The sequence below is a fragment of the Panthera tigris genome, chromosome E2, assembly GCF_018350195.1.
Source record: "Panthera tigris isolate Pti1 chromosome E2, P.tigris_Pti1_mat1.1, whole genome shotgun sequence".
Classification (NCBI taxonomy): domain Eukaryota; kingdom Metazoa; phylum Chordata; class Mammalia; order Carnivora; family Felidae; genus Panthera; species Panthera tigris.
In genome coordinates this window covers 11,753,126-11,775,390 of record NC_056674.1, presented here as the reverse complement: position 1 = coordinate 11,775,390, position 22,265 = coordinate 11,753,126, and the positions used below count along the sequence as shown (strand labels likewise).

At 56.9% G+C, this 22,265-nt stretch overlaps 4 protein-coding genes across 6 annotated transcripts; all 4 read left to right on the top strand.

Annotated features, from left to right (window-relative positions):
* On the top strand, positions 1-2,692 carry APOE (apolipoprotein E). The gene is made up of 4 exons (XM_042969552.1): positions 1-67; positions 834-884; positions 1,348-1,534; positions 1,882-2,692. The coding sequence occupies exons 2-4, from the start codon at positions 842-844 to the stop codon at positions 2,564-2,566; spliced, it is 915 nt and encodes a 304-aa protein (XP_042825486.1). The 5' UTR covers positions 1-67; positions 834-841; the 3' UTR covers positions 2,567-2,692.
* Positions 2,693-6,233: 3,541 nt separating this feature from the next.
* APOC1 (apolipoprotein C1) lies at positions 6,234-9,093 on the top strand. Its single transcript, XM_007096517.3, has 4 exons — positions 6,234-6,295; positions 6,415-6,492; positions 7,020-7,140; positions 8,898-9,093. The coding sequence occupies exons 2-4, from the start codon at positions 6,435-6,437 to the stop codon at positions 8,953-8,955; spliced, it is 237 nt and encodes a 78-aa protein (XP_007096579.1). The 5' UTR covers positions 6,234-6,295; positions 6,415-6,434; the 3' UTR covers positions 8,956-9,093.
* Positions 9,094-17,915: 8,822 nt separating this feature from the next.
* APOC4 (apolipoprotein C4) lies at positions 17,916-19,749 on the top strand. The gene is given in 3 exon segments (NM_001290577.1): positions 17,916-18,019; positions 19,150-19,279; positions 19,543-19,749. Coding segments are annotated over 3 exon segments (372 nt in total). The 5' UTR covers positions 17,916-17,943; the 3' UTR covers positions 19,709-19,749.
* A 554-nt stretch (positions 19,750-20,303) lies between these two features.
* Positions 20,304-22,265, top strand: APOC2 (apolipoprotein C2). Of its 3 annotated transcripts, none has more exons than XM_007096521.3 (4): positions 20,304-20,331; positions 21,374-21,458; positions 21,628-21,787; positions 22,028-22,265. In XM_007096521.3, the coding sequence occupies exons 2-4, from the start codon at positions 21,404-21,406 to the stop codon at positions 22,116-22,118; spliced, it is 306 nt and encodes a 101-aa protein (XP_007096583.1). In that variant the 5' UTR covers positions 20,304-20,331; positions 21,374-21,403; the 3' UTR covers positions 22,119-22,265. The 3 variants fall into 3 exon arrangements, with proteins under 3 accessions (XP_007096583.1, XP_042825652.1, XP_042825653.1); XM_042969718.1 differs by having other exon boundaries at positions 20,316-20,331; positions 21,383-21,458; XM_042969719.1 differs by having other exon boundaries at positions 20,321-20,331; positions 21,391-21,458.

Below are 22,265 nucleotides of genomic sequence, written 5' to 3'. Positions count from 1 at the left end.
CGAGTCTGGGATCCCTGAGTCCTAGTCAGCCCCAGCGGAGGCAAAGGAGGAGGTTTCCCAGGAGCCGGTGAGAAACAGTTGAGGGACCAGCTCAAGGCTTCTGTGAGGGATGGGCGGGGGCTAGGTGACTGTCCTACGCCAGGGTCAGGACCGAAGCAGGGGACGGATCGAGGGGAGGAGCGGGCCCCAGGGGCATTCCGTCTTGGCTGGAAGGGGGGGGGGGAAGGGGGGGGGAAGCTGGACCTGTAGGAAGACCCAGATGAGACATATCAGGAGCCCACGAATTGTCACTATCATCTGTTGAGCACTTACTCGGTGCCGCCTCAGATCTCCATTACTTGGAGGAGCCGGGGTGGGGGTGAGGGCGGGGCGGGAGGCAGGGGTGGCGGTCAGGTAGCTAGAGCGCTCATCGGAGGACTTTCAAGTGAGCATTAAATTAGCTAATAGGTGGGAAATGACGTTTAGATGTGAAGTTGGGGCTTAGAATGTGAAGGCAGGACGAGGAATGCGAAGTTGGAACTTACAAACCAGAGTTGGGGCTCGGTGGAACTCGGGGCAGGGCGACTGGAATTTGAACCCCGGGAGAGAGGGATGGGATTTGGGCGGCAGAGGCCGACCTGGGGACGGGGAGATAGGAGGAGACAATGAGGGAGCCAAATAGACAATGGAGGGGCCGCTTGGTAAATGTTTGTGGTCGGATTAGGCTGATGCAGATACGGGGCGGGGCGACGGCGAGACTTGGAAGGCCCGGAACGGGTGGGGCGGGGCTCTGGGTGGGAGGGGTCCCCACTGGCTGCTGATTGACATTGCTCACCCGTACTGACCAATCGCAGGCTGGAAGATGAAGGTTCTGTGGGCGGCGCTGCTGGTCGCACTCCTGGCAGGTATGGGGGCGGGGCCTGCTCAGGGTTCCCCGCCTCCTTCCCCTCCCATCCTCACGTGCACCCCCCCCTTACCCTCCTTCCATCCCTGGGTCCCTCCTTCCGCGGGTCTGTCTCCCCCTTGAGGGGAGGCCTCTCACATCCACTGGCTCTGTGGACCTGTTTTACTCTCTCTGGGCCTCGGTTTCCCCGTCCTTAAAATGGGAGTTCTAACAGCTCCTAATGCGTTGTTGTCAAGCACCAGATTAGTGTCAGCCGTGACTAGTTTTATGCCCCATCACCACCACACGGCCCCGCGTGGAGCAGGGGCCGCTTGCCAGCCGGTCAAACGCACTGGGCATCCTTCCACCGGCTCCCAGTGCCCCGTAAAGCAGCCCCGCGTTCGTGGAGCACCTACTGGGTACCGGGTGCCGCGTGCCTGGAGGGGGCAGAGCCGCCTGACTGCCCGTGAACTTGCTCTGCGCAGGATGTCGGGCCGATGTGGAGCCGGAGCCGCAGCTGGAGCGGGAGCTGGAGCCGGAGGCCCCGTGGCAGGCCAGCCAGCCCTGGGAGCAGGCCCTGGGCCGCTTCCGGGATTACCTGCGCTGGGTGCAGACGCTGTCTGACCAGGTGCAGGAGGAGGTGCTCAACACCCAGGTCACCCAGGAACTGACGTGAGTGCCCCTGACGCTCCTGGTGGGCCGTTCCTTCTGGACCCCCCAAGCCTCCCCCCCACCCCGGTCCGGGTCTCTTTGTGTCCCCGTCGCCAACCCTTCGGCGTCTCTGCTCACGTCTTGCTTCCTCTTTCCGCTCGGGGCTCCTGGCGGTCTCCGGCTCTCTGTCCTTCTCAGCTCCTCCCGCCTCCGGCCGCCCCTCCGTCAGGCTAGCTCAGTCTCTCGCACCGCCTCCCTCTCCATCTCCGCTCCCGCGTGTCCCTGTCCCCATCTTGCCCCCCCCCCCCGCCCCCCACCTCGGTTTTCCTCCCTCCCCACGCACACGCTCCCGCCCTCTCGGCCCCCAGGGTGCTGATGGAGGAGACCATGAAGGAGGTGAAGGCCTACAGGGAGGAGCTGGAGGAGCAGCTGGGCCCCATGGCCTCGGAGACACAGGCCCGCGTGGCCAAGGAGCTGCAGGCGGCGCAGGCCCGGCTGGCCTCGGACATGGAGGACGTGCGCAACCGCCTGGCGCAGTACCGCAGCGAGGTGCAGGCCATGCTGGGCCAGAGCGCCGAGGAGCTGCGGGGGCGCCTCGCCTCGCACCTGCGCAAGCTGCGCAAGCGGCTGCTCCGCGACGCCGAGGACCTGCACAAGCGCCTGGCCGTGTACCGCGCCGGGGTGCGCGAGGGCGCCGAGCGCAGCGTCGGCTCCATCCGCGAGCGCTTCTGGCCGCTGGTGGAGCAGGCGCGCGCGCGCAACGCCAACGTGGCCGCCGTGGCCGCGCAGCCGCTGCGGGAGCGGGCCGAGGCCTTGGGCCAGCAGCTGCGCGGGCGGCTGGACGAGGTGCGCGAGCAGGTGGAGGAGATGCGGCTCAAGATGGAGGAGCAGGCCGACCAGATGCGCCAGCAGGCCGAGGCCTTCCAGGCCCGCCTCAAGAGCTGGTTCGAGCCCTTGGTGCAAGACATGCAGCGCCAGTGGGCCGGGCTGGTGGAGAAGTTGCAGGCGGCCGTGGGCACCAGCCCCACCACGGCGCCCGCGGAGAAACAGTGAGGGCCCCACTCCTGCCCCCGCGCCCCTGCCCCCCACCCCCCACCCCCACCCCGACTACAGGAGGCCCCGTCCCTGCGCCCTCCTGGAAGGCCCCAGCTTAATAAAGATTCACCAAGCTCCACAGCAGCCGCTCGACCTCCGTGTGTCATTTCTCCCGGCTCCCGCCTCCGTTTCTCGCCCCGGCCACGCCGCTCTGCCCTGTCCCCTCTGCTCGTGTGTCTGCTTCTTTGTCTCTTCTCATCTCCGTGTTTGCTTCCTTCTGCCCCTTTCAGAGGCTCCCGTTTTCGCTCTGTCTCTGCTCAGCCCCGCTCGCTGTCTCTTCCGTACCTCTCTTTCCCTTCTGTCTCTGAGACATGGTTCTGGAACAGATCCCCCCTTCCCCGGGTTAAACCTTGCAGTCCCCTCTGACAAAGGGGGGAGGGGCAAGAAAAAAAGCCACCTTTCCGAGCCTGGCTTGCTCCGAAGCTTCATAGTACCTGCTTCCTGGAGTTGTGACCTCAAAGGCCCCGGGACCACTGCCGTTATGATTGAGCCTTTACTGTTATCACGATCTCCTTTTTCTTTCTTTCTTTCTTTTTTTTTAATGTTTATTTATTTTTGAGAGAGAGAGAGCACGCGCACAAGCAGGGGAGGGGCAGAAAGAGAGAGAGGGAGACACAGAATCCAAAGCAGGCTACGGGCTCTGAGCTGTCAGCCCAGAGCCCCACGCAGGGCTCGAACCCACGAACTGCGATGCGAGATCATGACCTGAGCGGAAGTCAGACGCTCAACCGACTGAGCCACCCAGGTGCCCCTAGGATTTTTTTTTTTAAACATTTATTTATTTTTGAGACAGAGACAGAGCACGAACGGGGGAGGGCCAGAGAGAGAGGGAGACACAGAATCTGAAACAGGCTCCAGGCTCTGAGCTGTCAGCACAGAGCCCGACGGGGGGCTCGAACTCACGGACCGCGAGATCATGACCTGAGCCGAAGTCGGACGCTCAACCGACTGAGCCACCCAGGTGCCCCTAGGATTTTAAATAATCCCTAGACCCAGCGCAGGGCTCGAACTCACAAACCATGAAATGACCTGAGCCAAGATCAAGAATCAGACTCTTAATCCACTGTGCCACGCAGGCACCCCTTAACTTTTTTTTTTGTTTTAAGTTTATTTATTTGAGAGAGAGAGAGGGGGAAAGAGACAATCCCGAGCTGGCTCCGTGCTGACAGTGCAGACCCCGACAAGGGGCTCAATCTCACGATGGTGAGATCATGACCTGAGCCGAAATCAAAGAGTCAGACGCTCAACCTACTGAGCCACCCAGGCGCCCCTGTTGCTCCCCGGTTTCACCTAATTCTGCCTCCTGCCCTCTCCTGGCCTCCTGGCCTGTCCAGGCTGAGAAGCCTCATTCTTCTGGCTTCCTGTTTTCCTCCACCTCTATCTTTTATCTCTTCCTCCTCCAGTTTCTTCCCACCCCCCACCCCTGCCGCCTGTTTCTTGTTTCCCTTCTCCCTCCATCTGGGGTGTGTCCTCTCCACCATTCTGTCCTACTTGGGCCCCTCGTTCCCTCTGGGTCAGCAGGTCTCTTCATCTGAGCTGTGTGCCTGCCCCCTGCCCGCATCCGCCTCCCTTCTGTCCCCCGGCTGCGCTGCTGACTTCTCATCTATCTCAACAAGCTTACTGGGTGCCGGTCCCAGCTCGAGAGAGAAGGAAGCTGCCCATCCCGCCCCCCCTCACGAGGGTCTGCCCTGCCCGGTAGAGTCCTGGAGTCCGCGGTGGGGAGCAGGTGGGAGTGGACACTCAGAGCAGTGAGGCCTGGAGCCCCTGCTGCTGGCGTTCTCTCCCCACCCCCTCAATTCCCAGACGAGGGGAGCAGGGTTCCCAGCCCAGGGGACAGGCCAGGACTTGAGCTTGGTAACTCCCGGGCCCAGCCTGCTGGTGCACACTCTTCGCTCCTGGCTTTTGCCAGCTGCCCCCAGCGCCCTTGGGGAGGCAGGCTCTCCTCCCCACCCCCCCAGATGACTCACCCCAGGCTTGGTGAGGAGGAGAGGGGTCAGTGGGCTCAGAGGCAGGGGACCTAGTCCCAGCCAAGCGTGCTGATTCACGGTATGCCCTGGAGCTGGGGCCGAGCCCTCTGAACCACAGATGTCAATGCGGGGGCTGGCATCAGCCATGTTCTTCCCCCTCGAAGAGCTGAATCTTGAATTCTCATGGACGAAGAGAGCAGTCAGGTCTAGAGGTAGCACAGGGACTAAAGAAGTTTGGGGGAACAGAGGCTGGCAGGGGGTGCTGTGGGGGCGGAGGCTGATCCCCACAGAGATCCAGGGCGACACCCAGGAGTCCGGAAAGGGGAGGGACAAGGAAACACCCCGCCGCCCCCCTTAGCCCCTTGCTGAGCCATTGAATGTGCTTCGCTGTGCCTCGGTTTCCCCATCTGTAAACGGAAGGCCCTGAGCTGGGTTGAGGATGGGACTTGGAAAAGCAAAGCTGGTGTTCTGTTCCGGTGGGATGGGGAAGGAAGGGAAGCAGACCCTTGGGTGGATGTCTGGAGAATGCTAGGCTCACAGGGGAAGCAGATGTCTGGGGAGACAGCTGGGGGGCTGACAGGGACTGGAGGCACTGAGCCGGCCAGGGGGTTGTCGCAATCCTGCCAGGGTCATGTCTGTGCATCCCTTTCACAACCGTCCCCCCGCCACCCCCAAGCTGACACGTGGTTGTGGGGGCACAAGGCCAGCCAACCTCGAGTCTGAGGCCAGGGCCGCCCTCCCCACAGCTGCCAGGGATCACTGGCGGTCAAAGGCAGCCAGGGGAAGGGGGTGGGGGAAACACTGGACTCCAGCCCTGAGGGACGGATGTGGTGGGAGGGGAGGCGAGGGGGGGAGTGCTTCGTGCCAGGAGGGGCCCGAGGGGGTGAGTCAGGGCAGATGGAGTGTTTACCAGGGGGCGTGGAGGCCTGGGGAGTGGGCGGGGGGGGGGTGTCGGCAGAGGGAAAGGAGGGGTCTGGGGGAATGGATGGAAGCACACACACTGGGATCCTTGAAGCTGAAGCTTTGCAGTTTAGACTGGCTGAAAAGACCCCCTCCCAGAAGAGATTGGGGGCTGTGGGACTAAGACCCCAGGACACATCCACGGAAGTCCGGGATGCTCCCGGATGCAGGGAGATGGGGGGGGGGGGGCTTGAGGGCTAGTCTGAAAGAAAGACTGCAGGTGGCATGGGAGCATGGGAGTAGGAATGTGGGGGCAGACTGGGTGACCCCAGTTGCTGGCGCTGAAGGGACTTGCTGAGAAGGGAGGGGCGGTGGCAGAGGAGGAGGCCTGGGGAGTTACAGCGAATGGAGTTACAGAGTGACTGAGTGACTGAGACAAGCCCTTAGGCCTGAAGAAAGGTGTTACCCCAGAAGAGAAACCCCAGAGGGAAGATGGCTTGGGGCGCGGGGGGTGGAGACTATAGGCAGTCCCCTGTTGTGGGGCTGAGATCCACCAACCGTCAGGGAGATTCGGAGGTGCAGGTGCTTAACAGCAAGAGGCGTTGTCCCTAAGGGGTGTGCCCAGGCCGCACCTGCCCCGCCCGCCACCAGCAGCCAGGGGCAGAAGAGGAAAAGGTAGGTGGGCACAGGACGGGATAGGAGGCTGAAGGGGAGGGATTAAGCTTCCCCGCCCCCTCCGCCTCCCCCTCCCCAGCCCGATAAAGGCCTGGGCCGGGCCGGGACCTCCCATCCCCTCGTTGCTGTGGCTCCCAGGATCCAGGTTGGTGCTCAGTGCCCTGGAGGGATGCCCTTCGAAGAGCACTACAAAGGGGGTGGAAGGAACTTCGGGGAGGGAGGAGGAGTGTCACCGATCACTCCCACCCCTGCTTCTGCTTCCAGAGCGCCCCTTCGGTCCAGCCATGAGGCTCATCCTGTGGCTCCCGGTTTTGGTGGTGGTTCTGTTGATGGTTACGGAAGGTAAAAGCGGGATAGGAGAATCTGGGAGTTTGAGATTCGGAAGCCCGAAGTTGGACACGGGCCCGGGGCCCAAACTTAGAGGTCCCTTGGGAGCGCAGCGGCCCGTTCGGTGCCCTGGTTTTCCTATGTCTCACCGACACCCCCACACCCGACCCCTGCAAAGATGGGTGAGGGCTCTCTGAGGGGCGGTCCAGCGTCGGGCAAGTCTGTCCGGGAAGCCCTAGCAACCGATGATGTATGCGCTCGCCCCTCCACGATTGGTTGTCCCGCGTTTACAGTCTGGAAAGGGGCGGGGGAGGAGGCTGTGCTGAGAGTAAGCGAATACCCAGCCAGCAGCTTGAGCTCCATCTGGTCGCGTTAGTACCCGCCCCCCCGCACCCCCCGCACCCCACTCCGTTCCTTCCGATTCTAGCACCACGACCTCCAAGAATCACTTTCAAGTACAGTAGCTCCTCTCTCATCTCTGGTATCCCATCCTAAGGGCTCCCAATACTGAAATGTTTGTACCCCTGCCTATCTCTGGACAGGTCCAGCCCCGGCCCAGGGGGCCCCAGATGTCGCCAGCACCTTCAGGAACATCCCCAATTCGCTGAAGGAGTTTGGTAACAACCTGAAGGACACCTTCGAGAGCATTCCTGAGGCGACCCGGTTAGGAATCTTCCCAGGGCTTGGGAGGGCTGGGTCTGTCGATTAGCAGAGTGGGGAAACTGAGGCTTGGAGCGGCTGACAGCTTCCCTCGTGGTCACAGCTGGCTCACAGAGTGCTCAGATGTGGGGGGACAGGTTGCCGACTCCCATCTAGACCACACTGTAGAAATGGTGCTGCGTGGTGGTGTTAAGACCAAGCTTGGGAATCAGTCGGACCTGGGTCCACAGGCCAGCCAAGACACTACTCTCAGTGTGATCTCGGGAGTAGATCTTGAGCCTTTTTCCAAGAATTTAAAATGGAGGGGATTTGCGTAGTGCGTGGCACCTTGTAAATGCTCAATACACCGTTTAACCAACACTGACTCCATCCGGTGACTTAGAGAATCATTCATTCAGGAACAAATAGTTATTGGGCTAAGTGTCCAGGACTGTTCCAATGTGGGGAATAATCGTGGTGAATAAGATAAAGTCCCAGCCCACAGGGAACAGACTGTAAAACCAGTGAATTTCCAGGAGATTAGCCCAAACAGAGCTAAGCACCGAGATGACATTAAACAGGGTAGGCTTACAGACAACCAGAGACTGGGGAGGGGCTTTTGTAGATTTGGTTATTGGGTCCCCCCCTTTTTTTTTAATTTTTTAATGTTTTTTAATTTATTTTTGAGACAGAGACAGAGCACGAGCAGGGGAGGGGCAGAGAGAGAAGGAGACACAGAATCTGAAGCAGGCTCCAGGCTCCAAGCTGTCAGCACAGAGCCCGATGTGGGGCTCGAACCCACAGACTGTGAGATCATGACCTGAGCCAAAGTCAGACCCGAACTGACTGAGCCACCCAGGCGCCCCTATTGGGTCCCCTTTGAAGTGGAGACACTTTATTTTTTTAAGTAAGCGCGATGCCCAACATGGGGCTTGAACTCATGACCCCGAGATCAGGAAATCAAGAGTCGAATGCTCCACTGACTGGAGCCAGCCAGGTGCTCCTTTTTCAGATCTCCATGTAAAGTCTTAGTGCTAGGGCGCCTGGGTGGCTCAGTCGGTTGAGTGTCCCACATCAGCTCAGGCCATGACCTCACGGTTGGTGAGTTCGAGCCCCGCGGCGGACCCTGGGCTCACAGCTCAGATCCTGGATCCTGCTTCAGGCTCTGTCTCTTTGCCTCTCCCCTACTCAACTTTTGTTTCTTTCTCTCAAATATAAATAAACATTAAAAAAAAAAAAAGTAAAGTGTTACCGCTTCATGGGGCACTTGGCTGTCTTACTTAAAAAAAAAAAAAAAGAGAGAGAGAGAGAGATCTGAATGATTAGGAAAATCCAGCCAGGCCTAGAAACATGGGAACAATGTTCCCCTGTGACTACAAAGGCCCTGAGCCAGGAAGACACGTACATAATCAAGGAGAGACTGGCATTCCAGGCAAGGGGAACATCCTGGGCAAAGATAAGGAGGCTCTGAAGAGTGCCCTTGAATAAGTAAGGAGAAGAAAGCTAGGAAAGTGTGTGCTCCGTAGCAAGAGACAGCAAGCTTTGACAGCTAGGCCAGGGTGAAGCGTTCTGACTTCAAAGGGCTCTGATCCATCTGGAAAACTGAAACCCCGACCTTGGGCCACCCACCCCAAGGCTCTGCCCAGTCTCACAGATGTGGGAGCTATGCTGTTTCTTTGGGGGAAGGAGGAGATAGGGAGTCAGGTAAGGGGCAGGATTGGGGCTTCCTGAGGGGAGACGAAACACAATGACCTCTCTTGCTCTCCCTCTCTCCCCTACAGGAAATTGATGACCTCCTTTGCTGAGAGGCTCAAAAATTTCAGAATTCCCCTGCTCTGAATACCAAGAGAGCTGCCTCTGTCCTCTGGGCTGTGCCCCAGGAGGGGGCTCCGAAATTTCCCATACCCCGGCTCTCGGCAGGAGGACTTTGTGATGTCCATATAGACCCCCACCCTCCAATAAAAATACCGTAGAGAATTCTGAGTGCTTCCTTGCTGGGAGGCAGAAGGCTATGGGACAGGGTAGGGGTTGCGCCTTTTGGGGAGAGAGGCTAGGATTCACATGTATGGAGCAATTCTCTACTTGTCCTGTGCTGAGGACTTTGAACTTCACGATCCCAAAAGAATCCTCATGAGTACCTTGGGGATCTGGGCCCTGTTAATTCCATGAGGGCATTGAAACCCAGAGGGGTGGGCGCCTGGGTGGCTCAGTCGGTTAAGCGTCCGACTGCGGCTCTGGTCATGATCTCATGGTTTGTGAGTTCGAGCCCCCAATCCTGCTATCTGCTGTCGGCACAGAGCCTGCTTCAGATTTTCTGTCCCCCCTCTCTCTCTGCCCCTCCTCCGCTTGTGCTCGCTCTCTCTCTCTCTCTTTCTCTCTCTCAAAAATAAATAAACATTAGGAAAAAAAAAAGTTATGAAGCGCAGAGAGGTGAAGTCACTTGTCAGGAAGGTGAGAGCTGGGTTGGACCCCAACCTGAGGCTACTGCTCTGCCATAGTCTTCCCTGACTGGGCTGCCCAAAACGAGGGACCCCAGGTTGGTTCATCACCATGCACACAAGAGGTGTTTATTACACTTAAAATGGGAAATAGAGAGGGATGTGGAAGGGAGCAAGGGGAGGACATAGGCTAGAGCCCTGAAAAAGATCAACACAATCCACACCCTCCAAGGAAACTTTGATGCCCCCTCCTCCAGGAAGCCCTCCTTAACCCCCACACTGGATCAAGCATCTCCATCCCAGTCCTGCCCACTCTGGGTCATCACTGTCTGGTGATGGGTCTGTCTCCCCTGCTGGACTGTATGCCCCATCACTGCTGTCCCCAGGCATAGTTCAGCACAGGACTGGGCCTGGTACATGGGTTCCATAATAGTTGGTGGCATAATTATTCTCAATCTGGAAAAAACAAACAAACAAACAAACAAAAAACCTAAACAAGAAGAAACTGAGGCACAGAAGTCTAAAGTCAATTATGTGATGTTACACAGCCACAAATGGGTAGAGCTGGGATTTGAATGTCGCCTGGGGGGTGGGGGGCAGTCCCAGGACCACATTCTTACTTCACTTTCCCTGTTCCTGAGTCATCCTGCCAGACTCACCGGCTACAACCACACCCACACCCACTCACACACACACACACACACACACACACACACACACCTGGCTGTGGGCCCTATTTGCTCATCCCCAGCATATTAAAGCACACCCACATCCCTCTCCAGGCTGAGCTGTCAGCACAGAGCCCGACGCGGGGCTGGAACCCACAAACCGCAAGATCATGACCTGAGCCGAAGCCAGACACTCGACCGACTGAGCCACCCAGGCGCCCTGGAGCCAATTTATTTTTTAAGCATTTTCCTGAAAACCGCCACCCCACCCCATCCCCAACCCCCAACCCCCAACCCCTGCCCCCCACCCCCCCAGAGCTCTCGGGTTAGAAAGGCACAGGGACAGAGAAGACGGACAGCAAGCAGTTCGTGGAGTGAGTGGCCCCTCCGCTTTTGAAGAGAGGCTCAGACTCAGGGGCAATTAGATGAAAGCCACCAAAGACAGCAGTCTGCTTCCGGTCACCTGGCCGAAAGCAGAAGATTGGAAAATGCCAGGTGCCGGTGAGGATATGGGTACCCGAGAAGAAGCACATTCTTGGGGCGCCCGGGTGGCTCAGTCGCTTAAGAGTCCGATTCGGCTCAGGTCATGATCTCACGGTTCGTGAGTTTCAGCCCCGCGTCGAGCTCTGTGCAGACAGCTCGGAGCCTGGTGCCCGCTTCGGATTCTGTGTCTCCCTCTCTCTCTGCCCCTCCCCCGCTTGAGCTCTGTTTCTCTCTCTCTCTCTCTCAAAAATAAATAAACATTAAAAAATAAAAAAATTTAAAAAACCCAGCACACTCTCTTCAGGAGTGTGGACTGGATCACTCTTATGAAGAGCATCCTGGAAGTTTCTAGTGACGTTAAGTATTTGGGTGCCCCGCGTCCCAGCGGTCCCCAATCTGGCACCGTGCGGGGACCAGAGAAACATCTGGGAAGATGGATGAGGACGTTCACTACAGAAGCAGCCTAGCAGTCCATCACCGGCGGTGGTGGGGGGGGGGGGGTGAAAAAATAAAACGTGGAACCCCATGCAGCCACAGAAAGAACCAGCTAGATGTTCAGGAAACCGTTTGGAGAGATGTAACAGTATAGCGCTGAGTGGAAAAGAAACAGAACATGCATAGGGTGGTGTCATTGACGTAAAATTCGAACACACACACGTGGAACGGCCTTGTGTGTTTGACCTCTTTTATGTCTGAGGACAACTCCAAGCACGTCCGGGGATGCTCATGGAGGATGGAGGACAGGACAGAGGATGGAGAACAAAGGTGGGAGATAGGGGCGCCTGGCTGGCTCAGTATGTGAAACTTGTGACTCTTGATCTCAAGGTTGTGAGTTCAAGCCCCATACTGGGTATAAAGATGACTTAAAAATAAAATCTAAAAAAAAAAAAAAAAAAAAAGGTGGGGTGGGGGATGCGCCTAAGTGGCTCAGTCAACAGTCTGACTTTGGCTCAGATCATAATCTTGCAGTCAGTGAGTTCGAGCCCCGCGTTGGGCTCTGTGCTGATAGCTCGGAGCCTGGAGCCTGCTTCCGATTCTGTGTCTCTCTCTCTCTCTCTCTCTCTGCCCCTCAGCTGCTCATGCTGTCTCTCTCAAAGTAAATAAACATTAAAAAAAAATTTTTTTTAGGGACGCCTGGGTGGCTCAGTCGGTTAAGCGTCGGACTTCAGCTCAGGTCACGATCTAGCGGTCCGTGAGTTCGAGCCCCGCGTCAGGCTCTGGGCTGATGGCTCGGAGCCTGGAGCCTGTTTCCGATTCTGTGTCTCCCTCTCTCTCTGCCCCTCCCCCGTTCATGCTGTGTCTCTCTCTGTCTCAAAAATAAATAAAACGTTAAAAAAAATTAAAAAAAAATTTTTTTAGGGGCACTTGGGTGGGTCAGTCAGTTGGGCATCCGACTTCGGCTCAGGTCGTGATCTCACAATTCATGAGTTCGAGCCCCGCGTCGGGCTCTGTGCTGACAGTTCGGAGCCTGGAGCCTGCTTCGGAGTCTGTGTCTCCTTCTCTCTCTGCCCCTCCCCTGCTCATGCACTCTCTGTCTCAGAAATAAACATTTAAACATTTTTTCCCCACCTTTTTTTTTTTTTTAAAGGTGGGAAATACATATAACCCTCTGTACTTAATGCACCATTTCCCCCTGCCCTAATCAGCCCTCCAAGCTCCTTATACTCTCTTCCCACTCAGAAGCCAGAGGGATCCTGTTAGAACACAAGTCACATCACACCCTTCCTCCACTCAGAACCCTCTCACCACCCTCAGAGGAAAACTCAAAAGATCTTATGAGAGTCTGTCAGCCTTTCACTACCTGGCCAGGTCACCCCTACGGCTTTTTCCCCTCCCTTGTGTGCAACTTCTCAGCCTCATCCAACACACTGAGCAGGCTCCTACCCCAGGGCCTTTGCACTTGCTGCCCACCCTGCCTGGAACGTTCTTCCCGCAGATGTCCAGCTATCTGCCTGGCTCACTCCTCTTCTTCTTCAGGTGTCTGTTCAACAGCCGTGTCCCCGTTGTGGTCCCCCCAGACTGCTCTCCCACCGCCCTGCTACCTCCTTATCTGCCTGTCTTTCCAGTATTTGCCACCCTCTAATATATGTCTCTTTGGTTACTTGTTTACTGCCTGTGTCTCCCACTGCTGGAAGTCAAGTTCACAGAGGCGGTCTTGTCTCCTGCAGTGCCTCCCGAGTGCCCAGGACAGTACCTGGAGCACAGTGAGAGCCCCAACAATGCTTCTCCTTCTCCTTCTCCTTCTCCTTCTTTTTACTTTATTTATTTTGAGAGAGAGAACAGGGGATGGGCCAAGAGAGGGGAAGAGACAGAATTCCAAGCAGGCTCTGTGCTGTCAGTGCAGAACCTGACATGGGGCTCAAACTCACGAACCATGAGATCATGACCTGGGCCGAAACCAAGAGCCAGACGCTTAACAGACTGAGCCACCCAGGCGCCCTTCATTCATTCTAACTTTAAGATTTTCTTTTTACCTTTTATTTTTTTTCACGAGGGAAGGACCCGGAGCAGGCTCTGTGCTGACAGCAGAGAGCCCGATGCGGGGCTTGAACTCACCAACCGCAAGAACGTGACCTGAGCAGAAACGGGCCGCTCAACTGATTGAGCCACTCTGGCGCCCCTCTTGTTACACTTTGTATTTAGAGCCAATGTGTTTGTTCTCAGGTTTACAAACTTAACCTTCAGGACCTCAGAGAGCAAATAGCCCTGATCACACCAAAACAAAAAACAAACAACAAGAACAACAAAAAACACCCAGAGAGCCCCAAGCATGTGTGTAGGAGCATTCACACTCCACACTCCCGGGGGGGGGGGGGGGGGGGGGCGGAGGTGGCCCACCCAGCGGGCAGGGCAAGGATGGGGGACTCCAGTGGGCACCTGGCTTGGGGTAGCTAGTCCGGGAGGGCTCCCTGGAGGAGGCGACACAGCACCTGCAACCCAGAAGACAATCCGGAAGTAGTCAGCGAGAACCGGGGAACAGCGTGAGAAGCCGCACAACTTTCGTCCCCATGTATGTTCGCCAGGAGCCACGTGAATGAAAAACTGGGTCCAAAAGCGAATGAGCAGGGCCATTTTGGAGAACAGTTTGGCGGTTCCTCAAAGCGTGCAACAGAGCTCCCGGGGATCCCATTACTGGGCGTCTATCCACCCAGGGGAACCGCACACAGGTTCACGCAAAAACGTACGCGCGGATGGTCACGGCAGTGGTGTTTCCACTGGAACACCCCAAATGCCCACCAACTGAGAAACGGATAAGCAAATCCACATGGCGTGTGTAGATGTGTATCCGTGCGGTGAATATTATTCTGCCAGAAAAAGGAAGGAAGCGCCGTCACACACCACGCAAAAGACCACGTAGTGTACGTTTCCCTTCCCAGGATGCCCGCGATAGGGAAACCCACAGAAACAGAAGGTCCGTCGTCAGTCGTTGCCCCCTGCTGGGCCGGGGGGGCGGAGAAGGCAATGGAAGTGACCCTAATGGGCTAATGGGAATGGAAGTTTCCTTTCGGGGTGATGAAAATGTTCTGGAATCGGAGGGCCGTGATGGTTGCACAACTCGGCAAACGTACTAGAAAACATCGAATCGCACGCACCCTTGAAGAGGGCGAGTTTTACGGTTTGCGAATATCCCACCGTTTTTAAAAATTAACGAAAGGAGAATTTCCCGGACGGAAGGCAGAAAGAAGAGATAACGGAGAGGGGACGTTTCAACCTCTTTTCTGCCCCGGGCTTCCCTGCCAGAACCCGGAGGCACAGAGGAAGGAGGTGAGCACTTAGGAGTGCTGGAAGGGAGGCGGGTTAGGGGATTGAGGAGGGAGGGGATGGGGTCTGGACTGGGGGAGAGTGATTTTGGGGTCTGGGGGTCTCTTGGACACGTTACTGCAGGCTCAGAGGTGCCCTCTGCCCTGTGGGCTCACGGGGCCTGGCACTCCCAAACCCGCTCCCTCTTGTGACCTCGGTCTCTGCGCCCATCACCCCACTCCCAGTTGTTATTGAGCTGACTCTGAGGTCCGCCCTGAACGACCTTCAGCCTGTTCCTGTCCCCAGGATGGACAAACATTGCAAACAGCAAACAGCCCACACTGACCTTGGACCTGGGGCAGGGGTCAGAGACCTCCCCCAGACCCATCCTGCTGCCAGCCCTGCTCCAACCACCCTCTTGGCCTCCGGGACTCAGGTGGGGGAGGTGCGTCGGGGCATGTCCTGGCTTGGCTAGATCTGAGAGAGCCGGGTTCAAATGCACCCCTTGCTGTTCGAGGAGCCATTGGTAAGTGGACTCCCCTCCCACGCCCCCAAGCCTCAGTTTCCTCATCTGTAAAATGGGAACGATAAAGGTGCCCACCTCAGAGCTCTGTTGTGTTACATCAACGAGTTAAGGTGCCAAAGCCCTGCTGTGGCCCCTGGTGCCTAGCGTGTGCTCAGAAAAACACAGGCTTAATCAACAGCCACTGACCTTGACCGAGCACCTCTGGTGCCTCTCGTGGTAATTTACATAAACGGTCTCCTCTACTCTCTGGGATAGGTAGTCCATGATTCCCAGTCGTGGATGAAGCAACCGGCCCAGAGAGGTTAAGCAACTCGCACCGGGTCACACAGCAGGGAGGATGAGGAGCAAGGCTCTGAACCCCCACCTCGTGCTTCTTGTAACACAAGACATGGTGAGTTTTTCTTTTTTCCTTTTTTCTCATGGTCAAATACCTCACATACAATTTACCATTTTAGCCATTTTAGGGGTACATTAAGTTGCACCCTCCATCCCTGGAACTTTCTCAACATCTCAAACAGAAATTCAAGGAGGTGTGTGTGTGTGTGTGTTTTAATGTTTATTTCTGTATTTATTTTGAGAGAGAGAGAGCACAAGTCAGGGAGGAGGAGGAGGAGGAGAGAGAGAGAGAGAGAGAGAGAGAGAGAGAATCCCCAGCAGGCTCCACACTGTCAGCAGCACAGAGCCCCAGGTGGGGCTCGAACCCGCGAGCTGTGAGATCACGACCTGAGCGGAACTGGGGAGTCGGACCGAGCCGCCCACGCGCCCGTCCCGGAGGTTTTATTTTGTGATTCTGTCAGTGAGGAACTGCTGGGCACATTCGTTGTGCACCTGCTGCGTGCCAGAGCCCGTTCTGCTGGAAGCCGCTGGGTCAGGACCAAGCTGTACAGTGTCGCCCCTTATCTGTGGGGGATGCACTCCAAGACCCCCAGTGGACACTTGAAACCACAGACAGTGAGTGCCAAGCCCTAGATACACTGATTTTTCCTATCGGGGCACCCCTATGGTGCAGTTTAACTTTTAAAATCAGACAGTAAGAGATGAACAACAACACTAATGATAAAGAAAAACAATTACAGGGGCGCCTGGGTGGCTCAGTCGGTCGAGCGTCGGACTTCGGCTCAGGTCACGATCTCACGGTTCGTGGGTTCGAGCCCCCTGTCGGGCTCTGGGCTGACAAGCTCAGAGCCTGGAGCCTGCTTCGGGTTCTGGGTCTCCCCCTCTCTCTGCCCCTCCCCTGCTCATGCTCTGTCTCTCTCTGTCTCAAAAATAAATAGAAAAATTAAAAAAAAAGAAAGAAAAAGAAAAGAAAAACAAATAATACACCGTAATAAAAGTTATGTGAGCGTGGTCTCTCTCTCCCCCATATCTTATCGTACTGCGCTCACCCTTCTTGTGATGATGTGAGAGGATAGGATGTCCACGTGATGAGATGAAGTGATGGCAATGACATAGACACTGTGACACAGTATTAGGTGATTATTGACCTGCTGGCACGTTGTCAGGTCATCTGCTTCCAAACCTTAGTTGACCTTGGGTCACTGACAGTATGCATAAAGGTGAGGCGGGGGTGGGGGTGGGGGTGGGCTACTGTCTACTTGTTCGGGTTGTGGCCAAGCGGTGTGTGTGTGGGGGGGGGGTTGTCAGATTCACCGCATAAAAATATAGCCTCCCCGGGGGCGCCTGGGTAGCTCAGTCAGTTAAGCAACCAACTCCTGGTTTCGGCTCAGGTCACGATCTTGCAGTTCGTGAGATCGAGCCCCACATCGGGCTTTGTGATGATAGAGCAGAGCCTGTGGGATTCTCTCTCTCTCTCTCTCTCTCCCTCTCTCTGCCACTCCCCTGCATACATGCTCTCTCCCTCTCCCTCTCAAAATAAATAAACCTTAAAAAAATGTTTTAAAAAAAGGACAGGCTCCTGGTTAGATTTGAATTTCAGATAAGTAACAAATAATTTCTAGTATAATTCCCCAATATTTCATGGGACATACTTATATCAAAAGAATAACTTATTATTTATCTGAATTCACATGGGCATCCTATATTTTACTCGGCAACCCTGGACCAAAGAATCCAGTCCATGGCCCCCTGGCCAGGCTGTGTGCCCTGAGTTATGGCTGGGTCCTCCGAGAGATAAAGGCTCATTTCCTTTCTTCGTTCCTTCCTTTCTCTCTCCTCCTTCTCTCTCTTTTCTTTCTTTCTTTCTTTCTTTCTTTCTTTCTTTCTTTCTTTCTATGTCTTCTTTCCTTCTCTCTTTCCTTTCTGTCTTTCTTTCTTCCTTTTGCTCATTTTCTTTCTGCCTAGTATTGGGCCTGAGCCTGACATTGACAACCTCCTACTATGTGCACCTGGAACTTTCTCTCACAGAGCCTCACGCAGCCTTCACACGGACTCTAGGAGGCAGGCGCTTCTTACCATCCCCATTTTACAGATGAAAACAGTGAGGCCCAGAGAAGATCTGGGAATTGCCCAGATCATACGGGGAGAGTGTGTCTGGCCTAGAGCCCAGTGCCCAAGGGTCTTCAATATGAAAGAAGTAATCATAAACAGCCATGGTCCGTGAGCACCTCCGTTGCCGGGCTCCTTGTTAAGACCTCTCCTTGCAGCATTTCATTCCATTAAAGCCCTGCCTAGAGTATGGACTGTGGGCCCATTTTTCAGAGCAGGAAACTGAGGCCAGAAAGAGGGGCCAGCTCGTGAGGTGGAGCCAGGATTTGAACACCAGTCAGCGTCAGAGGCCAAAGAGCCGGCTGTCTTCCCCGGTCAGGCCAAAGTGCTGGGAGGGGAGGAAGGAGGGAGGCCAGCAGGGGCGGGTGAGGCCTCTGCTTGTCACTGTCACCTGGGCCCCTCTCTCTGAAGTCCCTGCCAAGGGGCGTGGGGAGGCAGCCAGGGGAGGGCTCTGCTCTGCGTAGTCTCCCCCTCCCCCAGCCTGGAGAGCTGAGCGCAGAGGAACAGAGGAGCAGAGCCCCCAGAAATGTTGGTTCCTGGACGCAGGCCCCAGGCCCTGCCCTCCCTCTGCTTCTGCATTCTGGTCTTGGCCTGTGTCGTGGGTGAGGAAGGAAGGGATGGGCGGGCGCGGGGACCCTGCAGTCGTGCAAGGTGTGAGTGTGACGGTCCGGACGGCACGCAGGTTTGTAGACGCGCGCGCGGGCCTGGAGCTCGCGGGCTTTGTCGTACGCACGCAGATGTGTGTGCGTGTCCGGGCGAACGTGTCCACGGGGGCCGTGCGCGAGGGGTGTCCTTGGGGCTGGTACAAACGACAGTGGGAAATGTGTGTGTGTGCACGTGTGTCTTTACGGGGTATTTATGCCAAGGATTTGAGCGCGTGGACGCTGTGAGGGTGTCTGTAGGCGCTGGCATGCGAGCGTGCCTCGGCTTTGCACGCGCATTTAAAATGGTAACACTTAACGTAGTGCCTCCAATGTGCAAGGGGCCATTCCTAGTGCCTTATGCGTGTTCGGTGTTAGCGCCAAGTCCTCCCAGGAATCCTGGCCTTATCCCATTCTGCAGAAGGGGAAACTGAGTTTTGAAGATGTGCACCGTTGGCTTGAGCACACTGCTGGGCCCATGGGTGCCTCTGCGCATGCGTGCGCCTGTGCGCCCCGTGTGACGCCTGGGATCTGTAGGTGAGGCTTCGCCCGGGGGGCGTGATTGCCGTGCAGGGAGGTGTGTGTGCAAGGATGTAAAGTGCCCTCCGAGGCACGACCCCGGCCCCGGGGAGGAACGCACGACGCAGCCCTGCCAACCTCCTTCCCTAGGGCTGGAAAGTCTTCTGAGCTCTCCCTCCACTGCATGCGGAGGTGGTTAGGACAGCGTGGCGGGGGGCGGGGGGGGGGGGGGGTCACAGGAGAACCGAGGGGGCAGCAAGATCGGGCAGTAAAGGAGGCCTCGAGAGGGGGACAGGAGTCAAAGAGGTGGGGCTGCAAACCGAGGGGAAAAGCCACAGGCAGACAGAGGGGTGACAGGAGGGGCCGTGGGCACGGAGGGGGACAAGGAATCGGACGGATGGCTCAAAGGGGGACAAGTGATCAAAGGGACAGAAAAGGTGAAGACCAGGAGTGATGTCAAGGGGTCCCCCTTGGGCCACCGGGAGCGATAGTGACGGCGAGCATGGAGGGGAAGGGAGGAGGAAGGATTCTTGGGTCCCAGCCCACCCATGTTACCCTCCGGTCCCACCTAGCATGCCAGCAAGAAGTGCCTGCAGCAACCCCGAGTTTGCCTCCGGAGCTGGTGGATAGTCCTTGGAGCCTGATGAAGGACAAGGTGAAGACATTGGTGACCAGGACCAGAGAGAAGTGGCGGTGGTTCTGGTGCGTGTGTGCAGCAGGGCTTGGGGGCTGGATTCCTGGGCCTGAGGGAGGAGGGGCTGGGGGCCTGGACTCCTGGGTCTGAGGGGGGCGAGGCTGAGAGTCTAGACCCCTGGGTCAGCGGGAGAACCCGGGTCAGAGAGGGGAAGAGGGCAGGGCCCGCACTCTTGGGCTCTGAGTGGGGTAAGGCCCGAGGGAGGGGGGGATGAAGGGGGCGGAAGTCTTGGGAGTTGCCGGGGTCTCACGGTTTTGTCCCTCCTCTGCAGGGGACCCGAGGCCTTCCAGGGCTTTGTGCAGGCCTACTATGAAGACCACCTGAAGCATCTGAGGCTCCGCACCCAGGCCTGGCTCCGCAGCTCCAGGGACAGCCTCCTGAACAAGGCCCACAGCCTGTGCCCCCAGCTTCTGTGCAGGGACGGAGACAAGAATTAAAGTGTTTACAGCCTCCACAATAAAGAAATGCTTCTCTGTGTCCCTGTCTTAATCCGTCCCCAGCGTGACCACCCCCAGCAGTTAACGAGTAGAGGAAGGGACACCTGGCAAGGGAAGGACAGTGAGGGGGGCCCCGAGGGCAAAGAGTCGGGGGGGATGATCCCTTCCCCCAGCCCTGAGACCCACCACTGTGGGAATGTGGGGGGGCAGGAGACATCGGGCAACTCAGTTTGGGATGGAAGGTGAAGGCTGGAGTGCAGGCGGGGTCAGGAGGTCCCCACAGAGACCCCTATGCCTTTGCTTCCTATGTGGGGGAAACCCCAGACCCCTTTTCTGGTCTGAACCCCAAGGACCCCCAACCTCTCCACAGCACCCACCTGGCCCCCTGTATCTCCTGGGAGAGAACCTTGCGGGGGGTGGGGGGGGGCTCCCTCTGGCTTGACCTCGGGGATGATGTCACTGCCCTCTCTGCCCCACCCCACCCCCTCCGCGGTCCTGTTGGCTAGGACTTTGGCCTAGGGGACAAGGTGGGGGTGGTGGCTGTGGAGGGGAGGTGGGTCCCAAGAGCTATAAAGACCTTCTCTGCACACGTGGAGCCGGTGAGGACAGCCTGCCAGAGTCGGGTAAGAGAGGGCCCGAAATGGAAAAATGGAAAAGGGGAAGGGTCAGCGGGGAGGGGGCCGAGGTGATTAAATCAGAAACCGCAAGTCACGACATTCGTTGGATTCCTCCGTTGGGATCACGGAATTTAGAATCCTAGACTGTTTCCCCCTGCTGATGTCCCTCGGGGTCTGACCTCCACCTTATCTCCAAATCGCAAATGACAACAGGGCCTGGGAACCTGTGCCCCAGAGCCGAGAGCCTCTGTCATAGGGTTGGGGTGAAGACAGATGGAATTGCATGTAGAACAGGGCCCCAGGGCATCCGAAACATACTCATCCAGTGGTGGGTTCTTTTTTTTATTAAAAAAAAAAAAAATTGTTTTACATTTTTTTAAATGTTTATTTATTTTCGCGAGAAAGAGACAGAGTGTGCAGGGGGGAGGGATGGGGGGGGGGGCGGAACACAGAATCCGAAGCAGGCTCCAGGCTCCGAGCTGTCAGCACAGAGCCCGACACGGGGCTCCAACTCGAGATCATGACCTAGGTCGAAGTCGGACGCCCAACGGACGGACAGAGCCACCTAGGCACCCCCAGTGGTGGGTTCTTAACTGAGCCTGGGACCCTGCAGACTGGGTCTCGGCATAAATGTCACCCTCTGCTGAGGCTTTCCCAGGCTCTGTGACACACCCTCCCCCCTCCAGAGTACTCCCCACCATACGACCCGCCGGTGTATTTTACTCAGTTAATATTGTCGATCGTGTATCTCTCTCACAGTGGCTTCGTAGACAGGCAGGGCTGTTGCTGTGTTCACAGCTGGGCCCCAGAACTGTGTTCGGTACACAGTAGGTGCTTCCTGAGTGAATGAGGGGATGTTAGAATTAAGGTGTTAAGATCAGAAGCAGAATCATAAAATGTTAGACGATGAGCCCCAAGCCAATGCATTAGCACCCGGTACTCAGCTGGGGAGGTGGAGGGGCAGGGAAGCCAGCCTCTCCCCCTGGAGTTTCCGGGGAGGGGGGGGGGGACCCCAGGACTAGACGTCACCAGGGGCCCTGTCCCACAGCCTCCTCAGTGTTCCAGGTCTTCTGACGCCATGGGCACCCGATGCCTCCTGGTTCTGCTTCTTGTCCTTCTGGTATTGAAATGCGGTGAGTGTGGTCGGCAGGGGGCGGAGGGTGTGTGAGGGGGATGGGATGACCCCCCAAGCATCTTCCCAGCCCAGTTCTCGCCGGGCCCTACCCCTGTCCCCCTCCTTCCCTGCCTCATTCTCCCCTGCTGCTGGTTCCTCAGCTCTCCTAAGACACCCTCCCTCTGCAGAGGTCCAGGGGGACGACATGGCCCGGCAAGATGAAGCCACGGGCCCCACCCTGCTGTCCCAGATGCAGGAATCACTCTACGGCTACTGGGGCTCGGCCAAAGCGGCCGCCCAGGACCTATACGAGAAGACATATCTGACCGCTATGGATGAGAAAATCAGGTATCCACAAGCCACGCCCCCCCCCCCCCAGGGGAACCAGGAGTCTGGGCCCCGAGCTCTGTTGGAACCCTGGATTCTGAGATCCCAGCCCTGTCCTACCTGGGGATCCAGGAGTTTGGGTTCCAGCCACCATCCCTCACAGGACACATGATTCTGGGCCCCAAGCCTCATCCTCCCTCAGACCTGGGGCCCAAGACCCGGGGCTCCTCCCTGCTCAGAGCCTCTGTCCTTTCTCCCCAGGGACATGTACAGCACAAGCACAGCAGCTGTGAGAATTTACACAGGGATTCTCACTGACCAGATACTTTCTATGCTGACGGGAGACCCATAGCAGCTGGGCCCCGACCGTGGGGGAGGGGAGAGCCCAGACCCCATGACTCCTCGGCTCCCGCGACCTACCCCTCACTTCTTAGCAGCTCGCGGCATCCTGTGCCCAATGCTAGCCTGACTTCTTATAAATAAATTAAAACAAACAAAC

What these genes read in the sequence shown, in the direction of transcription:
- APOE (XM_042969552.1), top strand. Translation starts at nt 842, where the DNA reads ATGAAGGTTCTGTGGGCGGCGCTGCTGGTCGCACTCCTGGCAG. An exon ending in GCTGGTCGCACTCCTGGCAG is followed by an intron (nt 885 to 1,347) that starts GTATGGGGGCGG and finishes TGCTCTGCGCAG; the next exon opens with GATGTCGGGCCGATGTGGAG. An exon ending in CAGGTCACCCAGGAACTGAC is followed by an intron (nt 1,535 to 1,881) that starts GTGAGTGCCCCT and finishes CTCGGCCCCCAG; the next exon opens with GGTGCTGATGGAGGAGACCA.
- APOC1 (XM_007096517.3), top strand. Translation starts at nt 6,435, where the DNA reads ATGAGGCTCATCCTGTGGCTCCCGGTTTTGGTGGTGGTTCTGTTGATG. An exon ending in TCTGTTGATGGTTACGGAAG is followed by an intron (nt 6,493 to 7,019) that starts GTAAAAGCGGGA and finishes ATCTCTGGACAG; the next exon opens with GTCCAGCCCCGGCCCAGGGG. An exon ending in AGCATTCCTGAGGCGACCCG is followed by an intron (nt 7,141 to 8,897) that starts GTTAGGAATCTT and finishes TCTCCCCTACAG; the next exon opens with GAAATTGATGACCTCCTTTG.
- APOC2 (XM_007096521.3), top strand. Translation starts at nt 21,404, where the DNA reads ATGGGCACCCGATGCCTCCTGGTTCTGCTTCTTGTCCTTCTGGTATTG. An exon ending in CCTTCTGGTATTGAAATGCG is followed by an intron (nt 21,459 to 21,627) that starts GTGAGTGTGGTC and finishes CTCCCTCTGCAG; the next exon opens with AGGTCCAGGGGGACGACATG. An exon ending in GCTATGGATGAGAAAATCAG is followed by an intron (nt 21,788 to 22,027) that starts GTATCCACAAGC and finishes CTTTCTCCCCAG; the next exon opens with GGACATGTACAGCACAAGCA.